The sequence below is a fragment of the Danio rerio genome, chromosome 16 (assembly GCF_049306965.1).
Source record: "Danio rerio strain Tuebingen ecotype United States chromosome 16, GRCz12tu, whole genome shotgun sequence".
NCBI lineage: Eukaryota > Metazoa > Chordata > Actinopteri > Cypriniformes > Danionidae > Danio > Danio rerio.
The window spans coordinates 51,123,624-51,138,419 of record NC_133191.1 but is presented as its reverse complement, the minus strand read 5'-3'; the positions used below and the strand labels follow the sequence as shown (position 1 = coordinate 51,138,419).

The window sequence follows — 14,796 nt, the reverse complement described above, 5'->3', positions numbered from 1 at the left end:
ATTTAAGTGACTTTGAACGTGGCATGGTTTATGGTGTCAGACGGGCTGGTCTGAGTATTTCAGAAACTGCTGATCTACTGGGATTTTCACACACAACCATGGATGGTCTTAAAAGGAGAAAATATCCAGTGAGTGGAAATTCTGTGGGCGCAAATGCCTTGTTGATGCCAGAGGTCAGAGGAGAATGGCCAGACTGGTTTAAGATGATAGAACAGCAACAGAAACTCAAATAACCACTCGTTACAACTGAGGTATGCAGCATCTCTGAACACACAACACATCCAACCTTGAGGCGGATAGGCTGCAGCAGCAGAAGACCACACCGGGTGCCACTCCTGTCAGCTAAGAACAGGAAACTGAGGCTACAATTCACAAAGACTCACCAAAATTGGACATAAAAAGATTGGAAAAACGTTGATTGGTCTGATGAGTCTCGATTTCTGCTGCAACATTAGGATGGTAGGGTCAGAATTTGGCATCAAGAACATGAATTTTATTTAGATTTATTATTAAAGTTTAGAGATATCACTTATTTACCTCAGGAGTTTCCCAAAATGAAACGGTGAAAGTAAACATTAACATGAACATCTTAATAAAGGAATAAACACATTAAGAGTTGTTTGCTGAAATTCGTATTGAAATCTGTTTTATTTATATTGTGCAGAGTATATTTCTAATGTTTTTATGCAAAGTAGGCCTATATATTTTGAAGAGGGGGGAAACAATAAATCGTTGTATGAGTGCTGTAATGTTTAAATAATTTCCATTTAAAACACGTGAAGGTCACATGACCATCAGGAAGAACGCAGCATCCCATTTCTCAAAGGACGCGTTCTCTGCCCTCGCGGTCTCCTGAGTTCGTTCTTCCGAGGACACCTGGCAAGACCGGTCTCCACAAGAACGCAAGTCCGTTCTCTGCGTTCTTGGAATCGAGAAACAGCCCTTGCTGTGAGCCAACAGTGCTAACCACTAAATCACCATGTTGCCTTATCTTCCTTTGTGTTCAACACAAAAAAAAAACCCAAACAGGTTTGTCAGAAGTCATCATCAACAGGTATGTTCGTTTAGTTAATAATCAGTATACATGACATGATTATGACTTTGATATTATTCAGTGGTGATATATGTTACTGCTCGCTTTGTGTTTATACGAACACACATACAATACATACATGAGATCATTAGAAGTGGATTTTTTTATTCCTGTTATACCAGTTTCTTTAGCCACAGGGAAGTTATTGCCGGGAAAAACCCAAACCCCGCCTCCATCAACGAAAACAGGACTGAAGAAATAAAACAGAAGCAGATTCCTGTCATATTCACTGTGGAGCGACTGAGACGTACATACAGACGTGCCATAACAGGTGAGTTTAAGTTAAAATTGTTTTTTTTTTTTTCAAATATGATAATCTTCAATACTTAAAAACAAAGCAAAAAATAGGACAAGAATGTAAAGGTGATGAATAAACTGTTGTTAAACTTCAGCATCACCAATTTCTTCATGGATAACAATAAATAATGCATTAGGGCTATTGCACAGACTCTTATAAATCTTTCATGAATGTTACAAAACATAAAGGACCAGTTCACCCAAAAATAAAACAACTGTCATGATTGACTCTTTCTTCACGAAAGAAGATATTTTGAATAATGCTGGAAACCGTCATAGTATTTTTGTTCCTACTTTGCATGTGAATGGCTTTAAAGATGAATTAAATTAAATTCTTTTTATAGCGCTTTTACCATGTAGATTGCGTCAAAGCAGCTTCACATAGAAGATTAAAGTTAATTGAAACTGTCAGTTCAGTTTTCAGAGTTGAAGTTCAGTTTAGTTCGGTTCAGTGTGGTTTAATATGCATTTCTGAGAGTTCAAACACTGAAGAGCAAATCCATCGATGCGCAGCTCCACGAGTCCTGACCCATGCAAGCCAGTGGCGACAGTGGCGAGGAAAAAACTTCACCAATTGGCGAAAGTGAAGAATTAAAAACCTCGAAAGAAAGCAGGTGTAACCCCACCGGTCCAACGGCACCCAACCCGCTTTGAGCTGGTATCGAACCGGCGACCTTCCGCATGGGAGTCAGTTGCTCTAACAAGGAGGCTAAAGACCATAGCCTCTAGCATAAGTTGCTAGAGCACCTTTAGAGGTCAGAGGAGTGAGGTTTACCTGCACAGCACCTACTAGCTGGCCTCCGTTACACTCACCCCTCTAAACCTCACTCCCATCCGGGTCAAGGCACTAATGTAACCCCGCCAGTCCTATGGCACCCAATTCACTCCGAGCTGGGATCGAACCGGCGACTTTCCGCATGGGAGGCAGTTGCTCTACCAAGGAGGCTAAAGACCATGGCCTCTAACGTCTGTCGCTAGAGCACCTTTAGAGATCAGAGGAGTGAGGTTTACCTGCACAGCACCTAGCTGGCCTCCGTTACACAGGCTCAGTTGTGCACTTCTTGTGCAGAGCTGCAGTCTAGGCGCCAGGGCTGGAGAACGCTGGACGTCCATCGTGGAGAAGCTGCAGGTGGGAGAAGTCACCGGCTGGTGTACAGGCTGTCCCTTCAGGATCAATGCGAGGGCTCTTCTGTCTCTGGGGTCATACAAGGATCAGTCTCATGCTCTCCACTCCTCCAAAACCACCACAGCAGCTGCTCAGGATACGGCCTGGTCCAAGATTATGGAAACCTCGAGAATAATAAACAAAAATAGACTAACATAAGTGCAAATGGCGTTCACTTAAAATGTATTTTGGGAAGTGGTCCCAGCTCTGGTTGCCCTAAATAATGCAAACTAACAATGCTTTAGAGCTCTGGTTTTCAAACTTATTTCACCAAGTACCACCTCAGAAAAAAATTATCTCTCCAAATACCACCATAATAACCAGTATTAAAATACAGTAGCGTAGTAGGCCTTATTAAGCTTCTACAGCGCTGCACAGTTCAAAAACGAGGCAGATTAACTACTATTATTAGGTGTATGTATTATTGTTAGCCACTTTAAAGCATTATATATAAAAAACATTGCTCTGATACAAGTTTTATTCATGGAGAAAACTGCAAAGCACTGCAATGTTTGGATGTTCTGTGTTTGTCTGAGATAATTAGTCTACCAAAATTATACTCATATATATAATAATATACAAATTATGAAGCTGATCGGTCGCTTCTTGTCACGTGACTCGCAGTGCGGCATTCGAAAAAGTTAAGATGTTTTCAACTGGGGACACCTGGAATACGCGAGCGCGTCGCACTGCTTGCTCCTTCATTATTCTCCACCAATCAGCTGGTGTGTGGTGTGAGGTCTGGCGCAAAATGGCTGCCATCGCTTCATCCAGGTGGATGCTGCACACTGGTGTTGGATGAGAAGATTCCCCACTATGTGTAAAGTGCTTTGAGTGCCCAGAAAAGTGCTATATAAATGTAAGGAATTATAATTATTATTATTATAAATAATAAACTTGTGCGTGAAAATGGTGCGATATGTGAACAGCCGTCATCATTTGCGATCTCCAGCAGTTGATCTTCTTGAACAGACATGCTGGATTCACCTGAATTGATAAATTGGTTGCGGATCTCTTCGTTGACAGTACTCATTTTGCTTGGCTGTGGGTTAAATTTTGGCGCTCAGGTGGCCGAGATGTAATGGAAATAATTAATGACTTGGGTCCCTGCTGAAAAATCCAGCTGAAACAAGCCTAGGCTGGTTGGCTGGTTTTAGCTGGTTGACCAGGCTGGTTTTAGAGGGGTTTTGGCCACTTCCAGGCTGGTTTCCAGCCATTTCCAGCCTGGTCTTAGCTGGTCAGGCTGGAAAATGACCAGCCAAATCCAGCTAAAACCAGCTGGACCAGCCTGCTTTAAGCTGGACATAGCTGGTTTTGGCTGGGCTCCCAGCCTGGCTAGGCTGGTCAAGCTGGTTTTAGCTGGTCATCTCCCAGCCTGACCAGCTAAGACCAGGCTGGAAATGGTTAGAAACCAGCCTGGAAATGGCCAAAACCCCTCTAAAACCAGCCTGGTCAACTAGCTAAAACCAGCCAACCAGCTTAGGCTGGTTTAAGCTGGATTTTTCAGCAGGGAAGCCACTGCTCTAGCGCGTATATGTTCTGCAACGCGCCTCTTTCTTTAGTTCTGCGTCTATAGCGTATATGCTGAGCTAGTGTTTTTCCCATACTGCTAAACTTCCGCTGACCTGTTATTGTGAACTTTTTCCCATTTTATACAGTTCCTTTTACAGCATCGATGGTGTAATGTCATTAAAATACATTCAATTAAATAAACTTTGGCATTCATTTAGTTGTTCAAGCGTAAAACAAGACAAAAAGCTGTTTACTCGCACACGCCCGTCAGAATCGGCAGGCTAGCGCAGAAGCTCCATTGAATATACTGGGGAAAAATAAATGCTCATGTTACAAAGACATGGCGGGGGGAAATGTAATTCAATGCAGTGCTTCTTGTACAATCTGAGACCCACTTTATATCGGATATCACTCAGATAGCTGAGATCGCTGATTTTTAAAGAAAACAGACCTTAAACGCGCCGGTTTTTGCATTGCATACAGTTCGCCGGAAGCGCTTAACCCAGGTTAATGGCAAATTAAAAGTCCCATTAGCATGCTTCAGCATATACGTACCCTTTTGGATTGCCTTTTAGCAGCTGATAACGCAATACACTAAAGTAAACATTCTAAGCACAGCACTTTGATCGTAGGCTGTAGAGAACAGTCAATGCTGATCACAATGGTGTTATCGTACGCATCAAATGATTAAAATTTTATTCATTTTTACTTTTATTACTCAGAGATTCCTCCGCGTACCACTAGAAGTAAGTTTGAGAACCACTGCTTTTAGAGGATTTGGATTTCAAAAGCTTTTGTGTTTTATGTGTATGCTAATGCAAAGAGACGTGTCTTTAATCTAGTTTTAAACTGATAGAGTGTGTCTGCTTCCCAAACTGTGCTAGGAAGGCTGTTCCAGAGTTTAGGTGCCAGATATGAGAAAGATCTACCGCCTAGAGTTGATTTTGATATTCTGGGAATAATCAATTGTCCAGAATTAATTGAGCGTAGTGGACGTGATGGTCTATAATACACCAGAAGCTCCCTCAAATACTGGGAAGCTGAGCTGTTCAGGGCCTTATAGGTAGTCAATAATATTGTAAAATTTTCATCCCAAATGTGTTAAATGAAAAACAGATACATTTTTACGTGGAATATCCCTTTAATCAGCTATTTCATTTTAATGAGGGATTAAATCAGGTCATGTTACTTTATAGAATATTACATTGCTACTGAAATAGAATGCTACTGTACTTATTCTGGTATGGAGACGGTCCTGCTGTAAAAGTAATCATCCTTAAATGTTTCTTGCAGTAAACAAACAGGAGTTTTGGTCGTTGTTACCTGTGGGAAGTTCAACACACCTGTCTACAACATGCCTCTGACCGTGTCTCAGAATGAGGGTTTGGCGGTCGTCACCGTCACCTCAAACCCGAAGAGTAAATGGCCCATTCTGTGCCAGATTCTGGGTTATCTGTGCTACACTCCACTGTGTTCTGTGTCTCGGATTACGATCGGAAAGCTGGAGAGCGTCAACATTGGTCTTGGGGTCAGTCAGACACTTATTTATACATTTATTGCAAAACACATTTTTTGTATCATCAGGTTTTCTGCTTTTAAGGATACTTAAGATTGATTTATTAGAATCTGAAACATGCAAAACATCTGAGATGAGCAAATATTTGTACAACATTCCACAATGTTACAGTTGGGTTGTAGTTAGGTTACAACATACTTGTTTTATTAAGAGACTAATGAATTATGAGTTGAATAAAAAATAAATATATTGGTTAAATAAAATAAATTATTTATGAGTAAAATATAAAAATGAGCCATTTAAAAATTTGCATTATTGATAAGAATTAGTCGACGTGGTGGCTCAGTGGTTAGCACTGTCACCTTACAGCAAGAAGGTTGCTGGTTTGAGACCCGGCTGGGTCAGTTGGTATTTCTGCATGGGTTGCAGCTGGAAGGATATCTGCTGCGTAAAACATATGCTTGATAAGTTGGTGGTTCATTCCGCTTTGGTGATCTCAGATAAATAAAGGGACTAAGCCAAAGGAAAATGAATGAATTAAAAAATTTGGGCATAATATTCTTCAGTTGATCCCAAGAAGTTAAAAATCTTGGTTGTCAAAAATATAATGTAAACTTGGAACATTTTTTTGTTATTTTATGCAAAAACAAATGTTCAGAACGGAAAAATTGGGCACTAAAATATTTTATTTTATTATTTTATTACAGAAGAAAACAAAGACTTTTTTATCAAACACATAACTATACATATTAAATTCCAGACAAATAAAAATGTACAAGCAGGCCCTTATCTATTTTCATAAGCGTGTTTTAAAACACAATTTACTACAATTTACATTTTTATCCACTATATATATATATATAACAGATAATATAAAATATTTTAGAAACAATGTGTGAATACTTAATAACAATAAGAAGTCAATTTAGCAAAACAGATTTAATATAACAACATTTCAACCTACATAGTCTTCATTAGGTCACACAGGTAACAAACACTAAAAAAAATTATGTCTGCAAAGTTGTTGCAAACAATTTATATGTGTTGAATTTAAACAAATAAATAAAATCGAGTAATGTTCAGCTTAATTAGTTTGTTTAAATTAAGCCCAGATAAATAGTTTACTACTACTTAACATGAAAAAGTAGTATAACCAAAGAATCATCTTTGAATATTTTTTTTCAGTGCAGGAGACCTCAAGATATAATTATTATTACTATATATTGATATAGTTGTCAATCACATGCCGCCAGGTGAAATATGTGCTTCTTTTTTCTCAAAAAATTGACCTTTTTGCAGTTATTTGACTCATTTTTTAATTTAACTACAAAGTGAAATGTTTAGTTTAAACACATTTTAATGGCATTTTAAGATTTTTATTTATTTCTGGATTAGCTTGTCGGGTGGTCATCATAACCACACTTTTTGATGTACCAAAACATTTCCTAAAGATTTAGAATAATTGATCGCCTAGTAGTAAAGTGTGCTGACATAAAGCACTGAGGTGCTCGTGGCGACCTGAGTTTGATTCCTGGCTTGATGTTCTTTGCCCATTTTTCCCCCCTCTCTCTGCTCCCCATGTATTCTTAACTCCACTGGCCTATCAAATAAAGGTGAAACCCCCTAAAAAATTATTTATATATATATATATATATATATATATATATATATATATATATATATATATATATATATATATATATATATATATATATATATATATATATATATATATATATATATATATAATATGCTTATATATATGCTTTATGCTTATATATATATAAGCATAAAGGAATATAATTAAAAAAATTCTCTATTTAACAACAATACAATAATTCGTTAATGAAAGATGACTCCACTTCAGATTCTCATTAGTCTTAAAGCATTCTTCTATGAGTTCTTTTTTTAGATGGCATAGTAGTCAAAATCGGACCAATGAGCTCATGTATGGAACTAATTCTGGACCTTTCAAACCACTCGACCCCCCCTGGCTACAGGCCTGGTTATATATAGTTATAGTTACTATATCTTAGGTTCTGTTGTGTTTCCCATGTGACCTGCTGATGCTGTTGTTGTTGTTGTTGTTGTTGTTTTTACTTTTTCTATTGTGTTTGGTTTGAGCACAAGCCTTCAAGAATCTTCTAGATGTGCACACACTGATGTTTTTCTTGCTACAATACTTATTAACCGCATTTTTGAAAATGTGCCAAAGTTTGATTGACTAACAGTATCATACTGTTATATAGTGTCATACTGTCTTACTTTAATTTGTTTTCTTGTTTCATAGATTGTCCAGATGATCATTGGGGTCATCAATATTGCATTGGGGATTTCGTTCATGTACCTTGGATATTATTTTAACATGTACCTCATAGCCTTTGGACCCTTTTGGATTGGTAGTGTGGTAAGACTCTGGTCCCATATTGTTTAGTTTAATCAGTGCATTTAATAAAGAGCATTATTTATTTTGAAATGTTTTTGTGTGTTTAGGTCATTGTAGTTGGCATTGTGTGTGTTCTAGCAGCGAGATTTCCTTCTTCTTGTCTGGTAAGTTTCTGGTAAATGAATCTGACATTTCCAGTCTTGCAAGTTTCTCTGTCTGTGAAGTAAAAAAGTATGATCAGGTTACAATCTGATAAACACGGTGGCAGGGAAGTGCAAAACAACATAACAAAGTGTGAAACACTTTTACAAAGCTTAAGACAAATTTAGATTTTGTGGAAAACTCAAGTATTATTCAAGTATTTAGGATGTTTTAAAAGAGATCTATTATGCAAAAAATACTTTTATAAGCGGTTTAAACACAGTTGTTTTGCAATTTGTGAATATAACCAGCCTCTAATAGTAAAAATGTATAAATCCATTGTTTTTATAATCACAATTCATAAAAACAGTCTGCAGAAAAACTTTGATTGACATTCTCCCTTTGTACGTGTCATCAGTAGGGGAAAGCCCCACCCATTAGTGGTGATCTCTCCCTCATTAGCATAGTAAATAAGTCTCGTTTTTTAATCTGCCGCTATGCTGACACACAGGCATTTGTAGCTCCACCCTCTTTGGAAAATAGTTATAGGAGTGCAATTTCATTTGCATTTAAAGCAACAGTCACCACAAATGCCACAATTTAGATCAAAGCCTAAAAGGGGCAGTTTCAAAGAGTTATAAAGCATTATTTGTGTGGCATTTTGAGGTGAAACTTTACATACACACTCTAGGGACATCAGAGACTTATTTTATATCTTAGTAAAACATATTCAATGTGTTTTTTGTTACAAAAGCAAAGCACTGGGTGTATTTAAAATTTAAATTGACCAAAAGGAAATCAAGGAAGTAAGTGAATTTAAATGCCACTATAGACCAGGGGTACTCAATTAGCGACTTGCGGGCCGAACCCGGCCCCAGAGGCAATTTATTCCAGCCCTCCAAATAGTGTGACCAAGACATCAAAAATAAATTTAGTTCAGTCAAAAAACATCCGTTTTAGTTATGAAGTGACGTGTGTCTGTTCAATACAACACAAGCTGCAGTGGCTGCGCAGAGTCACCTCAAAAGTGAGGCGCGAGCAGCCGAAAACATTTGGATGTGCTTGCAGAAAAGACCTTGTGTACTATGCATTGATATAGTCAATAGAGATGCAACGATTAACCTATCTTGAATTTACATTAGACGTGATAATCATGAAACCATGATTATTCTTCAGACTATATTATCATACAACCAAAATTTATAATCGCTTACCCATAATTGTTATGCAGTTCAAAAAATTATAAATGAATGTGTCTGAAGGTAGACGAAGCCTACTTCAGTATTGCACTGCTTTTGTTGTGCTCTGAAATGATGTTTGTAAAAAAAAAAGTCGTTCAATGCACTGATATGTGTAGTTTCGAAATACAATATATTAGCATTTTAATGTAGAAAACGAGAACGTGGGAAAAATACAGCATATGGGGTCTTATAAACAGTTGTGTTATCACTCATTAAGCAAGTCCTATCTCTCCGGCCCTTTGTTAGGGATGCTTTTCATAAACTAGCCCCCGTAACCAGCTGAATAGCCCTGCTATAGACTCTAAGCTTAAGTTTGATGCCCATGTTAAGAAAATGTCCAAGACTATTAAAACAAATTTTTACTGCTTAAAGATTATAAGACCATATATATTTATCTCTTGAAGCAGCGCAAATGTTTGAGCATGCTATAATATTATCACGTATGTCTTAATGTGCAATGGGGTCAAGCTACTCAGTCAATTGTTAAGCCTGTATTGTCACTTTACAAACAAACTTTAAAAGTAATGGATTAGAAACCAACAAAAATGGCACCATTGCCAAATTGTTGAAAAAAATAACTTGTTAAGCTTTGATGCAGTTTTTTTTTAAAGCTTTCATTTTTAAGTGTTTAAGTGTATACATGGGCGATGCAGTGGGCGCAGTAGGTAGTGCTGTCACCTCACAGCAAGAAGGTCGCTGGTCGTTTCCTCCGGGTGCTCCGGTTTCCCCCACAGTCCAAAGACATGCGCTATAGGTGGATGGGGTAGGCTAATTGTGTGTGTGGATGTTTCCCAGTGATGGGTTGCGGCAGCCCCTGCGTAAAAACTTGCTGGATAAGTTGGCGGTTCATTCCACTGTGGTGACTCGGATTAATAAAGGGTTTAAGCCGACAAGAAAATGAATGAATGAATTAAATTAAAATACACAGTGGAAGTCCATCTTGTGTGTGCCTGTGTCTTTTGAGGGAGCCTTCAGTATATTAACTAATGTACATAACAAAAACTGCCTGCCGATGCACACAGTTAATGATTACCAAAATAAAGATCAACAAAAAAGCAATGTATACATAGACCCTAAAAAATGTTTAATTCAACAATGAAACATCAAACATGGCTTAAAAATTGTACATAGTCAATCAAATGAACTTAATTAAAAAATGCAACAAATATTTGTTTGGGCCCGAAAACTAAATGTACATTTTTAAAATGATTTTTGCTTAAGTTGCGCACTAGATTTATCATGTATAAATATCATTATGTTTAAATATTATTGTAACTATAAGCCTACATAATGCTGATAATCAAAAACAAAATGTCATGATATCTCATGCAATTGTCTTCTTAGTGCATCTTAAAATACATGAATGACACTCCTCACATAGCTTGAGAAGCATACATTCTGTATGATGTATACAATTTGTAAAATAAAGACTTGCAGGTTAAGGAAACAGCAAAAGAGGAAGCTGCCGTGGGCAAAAGTATATTTATATAGACAGATAGGTAACTAGATAGAATAGACAGGAATATATTGATCTGTGCAACAGTCGATATGCTGCACGCTGCAGACGCAAAAGGCAAACGCCTGCTTGCCGCTTTTGCTCTCCATACGCACGCGTGAGGTGAGAAGCAAGCCTGACTCTCGACTATTTTGACAAATACACACCGATGTTGCACGCTTACACAGAGCCCAAAGTGGAAGTTTGTGATTGGGTCAGCTTAATGTCAATAAAGAAAAGAACCAATGGGCTGCAGATTGTCACATGGGCCCGTCTGTCCGGAAAAGAAACATCTTACTTTCAGAGCGTGACAGCTCACAGGATTATCATTCACTTAGGCAAAAAAACACGACAGCCTGCTAAGTGTTTTATTGGCCATTCAGCCCGGCCTAAAAAGTACGTCGGCTCAGCAGGAAACTGCCCGGTCTGCCAGATGGCCAGTACGCCCCTAAACACAGCTGATCCAACTCATCAAGGTGTTGGAGTCTACTACTAAGCAAGTGTGAGTTGGAGCTGGTTAAAGCTAAACTATGCAGAGCTGCGGCCCTCCAGGAATTCAGTTTGAGACCGTTGGTGTAAAGCCTAACCAGGGACGAGGGCTTCAAATAAGTTTCAGCTTTAAGCAGCATCGGTTTGTATAACAATGTCAAGTGTATTTTGCCTGTTAAATCAACAAATAAATAAATAAAATAATCTTTAAAAAAGGGGGGGGGGGCATAATAGGTCCCCTTTAAGTCAGTTTTATCAGTGTATAAGTTGAAATGACTTGAAGAGTTCACTTGATTCTGTTTTACAGCATAATTGACCATATTAGATTTACATAATTATTAATGTATGTTTTTGTTTGTGTTTCACAGCTGATGATAGGAATGTTAATGAACATTGTCAGCGCTGCACTGGGCATCACATCTATTGCGTTGTATTCACTTGACCTTTCATTTGGACATTATCGAGACTGGACATGTAGGACCTATGATACTAACTATTACTATTCAAGCTATGACCGCTACAGAACGCCGACCCCTGAAGAGAGTATGAGACTGGAGATGTGTCAGTACTACAACAATCTCTTCAACGTAAGGATTACATTTCTGTATAACATTCAACTCCAAAAATAACAACATACAAGTGTTTCTTCATTGAACATTGTGCAATACAAATCTACCCTAAATTTAAAAGCTTTACAGCTGAGGGGATACATGAAAGTTTGAACCAATTGTTTTACTAATAGGAGTTCTGTATTAAATACAAGAAGTTAGAAGTTCCAATCTATACACCACAAGTTTTATTCACAGCTTTTGCTGTGAAGCTCTAAATTGAGCTCAGGTATATTCTGTCCCCACTGATCATTCTTCACATGTTTCAGCAGCTTAATTGGAGTTCACCTGTGGTAAATTCAGTTGATTACACATGATTTTAAAAGGCATACACCTGTCTATGTGATCTATATATAAGATCCCAGGGTTGACAGTGCATGTCAAAGCACAAACCAAGCATGAAGACAAAGGAATTGTCTGTAGACCTTCGAGACAGACATGTCTTGAGGCACAAGGCTGGGGAAGGTTACAAATACATTTCTGCTGCTCTGAAAGTTCCAATGAGCACATTGGCCTCCATCATCCAAAAGTGGAAGATGTTTGAACCACCAGGACTCTTACTAGAGCTGGCCGGCTATCTAAGCTAAGTGATCGGTAAGGTGATCAATAACCCGATGGTCACTCTGTTTGAGCTCCAGCATTCTTCTGTGGAGAGAGGAGAACCTTACAAAAGGACAACCATCTGTGCAGCAATCCACCAATCAGGCCTGTATAGTAGACTGGCCAGACGGAAGACACTCCCTGCCTGGAAATGCCAAAAGGCATCTGAAGGACTCTCAGACCATAAGAAACAAAATTCTCTGGTCTGATGAGATTAAAATTGAACTCTTTGGAGTGAATGCCAGGCGTTACGTTTGGAGAAAACCAGGCACCGCTCATCACCAGGCTAATACCATGGTAGAGTCAGCATCATGCTGTGGGGATGTTTTTCAGCAGCAGGAACTGGAAGACCAGTCAGGATAGAGGGAAAGATGAATGCAGCAATGATAAGAGTCATCCTGAATGAAAACCTGCTTCTTGACGTAAGACTGGGGTGACGGTTCATCTTCCAGCAGGACAATGACCCAAAGCACACCGCCAAAATATCAATGGAGTGGCTTCACAACAACTCGGTGAATGTCCTTGAGTGGCCCAGCCAGAGCCCAGAGCTAAATCCTATAGAACATCTCTGGAGAGATCTGAAAATGGCTGTACACTGTCACTTCCAATCCAACCCGATAGAGCTTGTGAGGTACTGCAAAGAGGAATGAGCAAAAATTCCCAAAGACAGGTGTGCCAAGCTTGTGGCATCATATTCAAAAAGACTTGAGGCTGTAATTGCTGCCAAAGGTGCATCAACAAAGTATTGAGCAAAGGCTGTGAATACTTCTGTACATTTCAGGTTTTTGATTTTTAATAAATATGCAAGAATTTAAAAAAACTCTTTTTTTTACATTGTCATTATGGGGTATTGTGTGTAGAATGTTGAAAAATTAATTGAATCCATTTTGGAATAAGGCTGTAACATTAAAAAATGTGGAAAAAGTGAAGCGCTATGAATACTTTTCGGATGCACTTTATAAGTGTTTCTTTGTTTCTTTTCTTTTTATATCAGTGGTTCCTTATGATTTCATGACATTTTCCCCTTTTAACATGCTGACATTGTGGTTTTTTTTTTCCATCTGTAGATGATCTGCGTAGGTCTGGATATCATGATGATCGTGCTGTCTGTGCTTCAGATCTGCGTCACCATCAGTCTCTGTGTTTTGACTGGCAAAACTCTGTGCAAGAAGACTGAGGATGAAGAGGTATTGAATCACACACAGTTAAATCCCGTGATCATGATTGTTTCTATGTGTTCATGTTTGTTTGTGGTTTTACAGGAGGATCCATTTCTTAAAAAGCCACTTCTGGACGATGACGCTGTTGGTGTTGCATAAAAAGAAGAACACTGAAAATAATCAGTTCCCAGCAAACAATTGTGTGTTTAATAGACATCTTGGGCTTTCTTGGGCTTTCTGTGAAAATCAAGAAGAACAATGGCCCAAAACTAGACCAGTCGTCAAATAGACAGATTAGACAGACTTTATATGTGTAGTCATTTATTTCTGTTTATTTGATAACTAGTTTAGTTTTGGCCTATTCTTAGAAGTTTATTAGATTTCACTGACAGCCCAAGTTTAGCCTTGTATTAGCTGAGATGACTGTTTTTTACGTTTATTAGACATCTTTTAGCAACAGAAAATACTTGCTGAGTTATTTTATTTGCTTGCAATAGAATGGGATGTTGTACTAAAATACATCAAAGCAGATTTCTTCTTTTTGATCTGAAAAACTGTACTGATAAACGACCTTAATTACACATGTTTTCCTTTCTTAAAGTGGTGTTACTTTTAATACTGATACTAATCTAGTTTTGTTGCAATATTTTAGGATGCTTTCTTATTATAATAAAAATTAAATGACTTGGACGAAATGTGACGTCCTTGTGTAAAATGTAAGTACATTATACCGTTTAAAGCAAGTCTGTCAGATGACAAAGAGCGGGAGTCAGAGATTCAATTAAAGAAAGTTTAATGAAGATAGTTTGCAGTTTCATCAGCAGAAGCCAGCTTTAACACTCACTAACCTGATTGGTTAAAACTCTAGAAAATGTCCATGTGCGTGTGTACAATATCTCAAGCATCCAAACATCAGACAACAACTTCAGAGCTGACCCCAGACCTGTGAAATGATCTAAAAATGAATATAACACACACACATACACAGTCACACACACACACACACACACACACACACACACACGCATGCACGCACGCATACACACAAACATATAGGGGTACATTACGGTTTCCATTCATTTTATACTGTTCA

The 14,796-nt window shown here is 38.1% G+C and overlaps 1 protein-coding gene across 2 annotated transcripts; it reads left to right on the top strand.

Moving 5' to 3' along the window:
* Positions 1–1,305: 1,305 nt before the first annotated feature.
* Positions 1,306–14,395, top strand: tmem176l.4 (transmembrane protein 176l.4). Of its 2 annotated transcripts, NM_001277320.1 has the most exons (8): positions 1,306–1,364; positions 5,361–5,595; positions 7,874–7,990; positions 8,077–8,133; positions 11,704–11,922; positions 12,216–12,236; positions 13,611–13,730; positions 13,806–14,395. In NM_001277320.1, the coding sequence occupies exons 2-8, from the start codon at positions 5,422–5,424 to the stop codon at positions 13,860–13,862; spliced, it is 765 nt and encodes a 254-aa protein (NP_001264249.1). In that variant the 5' UTR covers positions 1,306–1,364; positions 5,361–5,421; the 3' UTR covers positions 13,863–14,395. The 2 variants fall into 2 exon arrangements, with proteins under 2 accessions (NP_001264249.1, NP_001264248.1); NM_001277319.1 differs by lacking the exon at positions 12,216–12,236.
* Positions 14,396–14,796: the final 401 nt, after the last annotated feature.

Bases quoted from the DNA above. Each gene is read 5' to 3' on its own strand.
- tmem176l.4 (NM_001277320.1), top strand. From the start codon at position 5,422: ATGCCTCTGACCGTGTCTCAGAATGAGGGTTTGGCGGTCGTCACCGTC. The intron at 8,134-11,703 runs GTAAGTTTCTGG...TGTGTTTCACAG, and splicing joins GATTTCCTTCTTCTTGTCTG to CTGATGATAGGAATGTTAAT. The intron at 13,731-13,805 runs GTATTGAATCAC...GTGGTTTTACAG, and splicing joins AGAAGACTGAGGATGAAGAG to GAGGATCCATTTCTTAAAAA.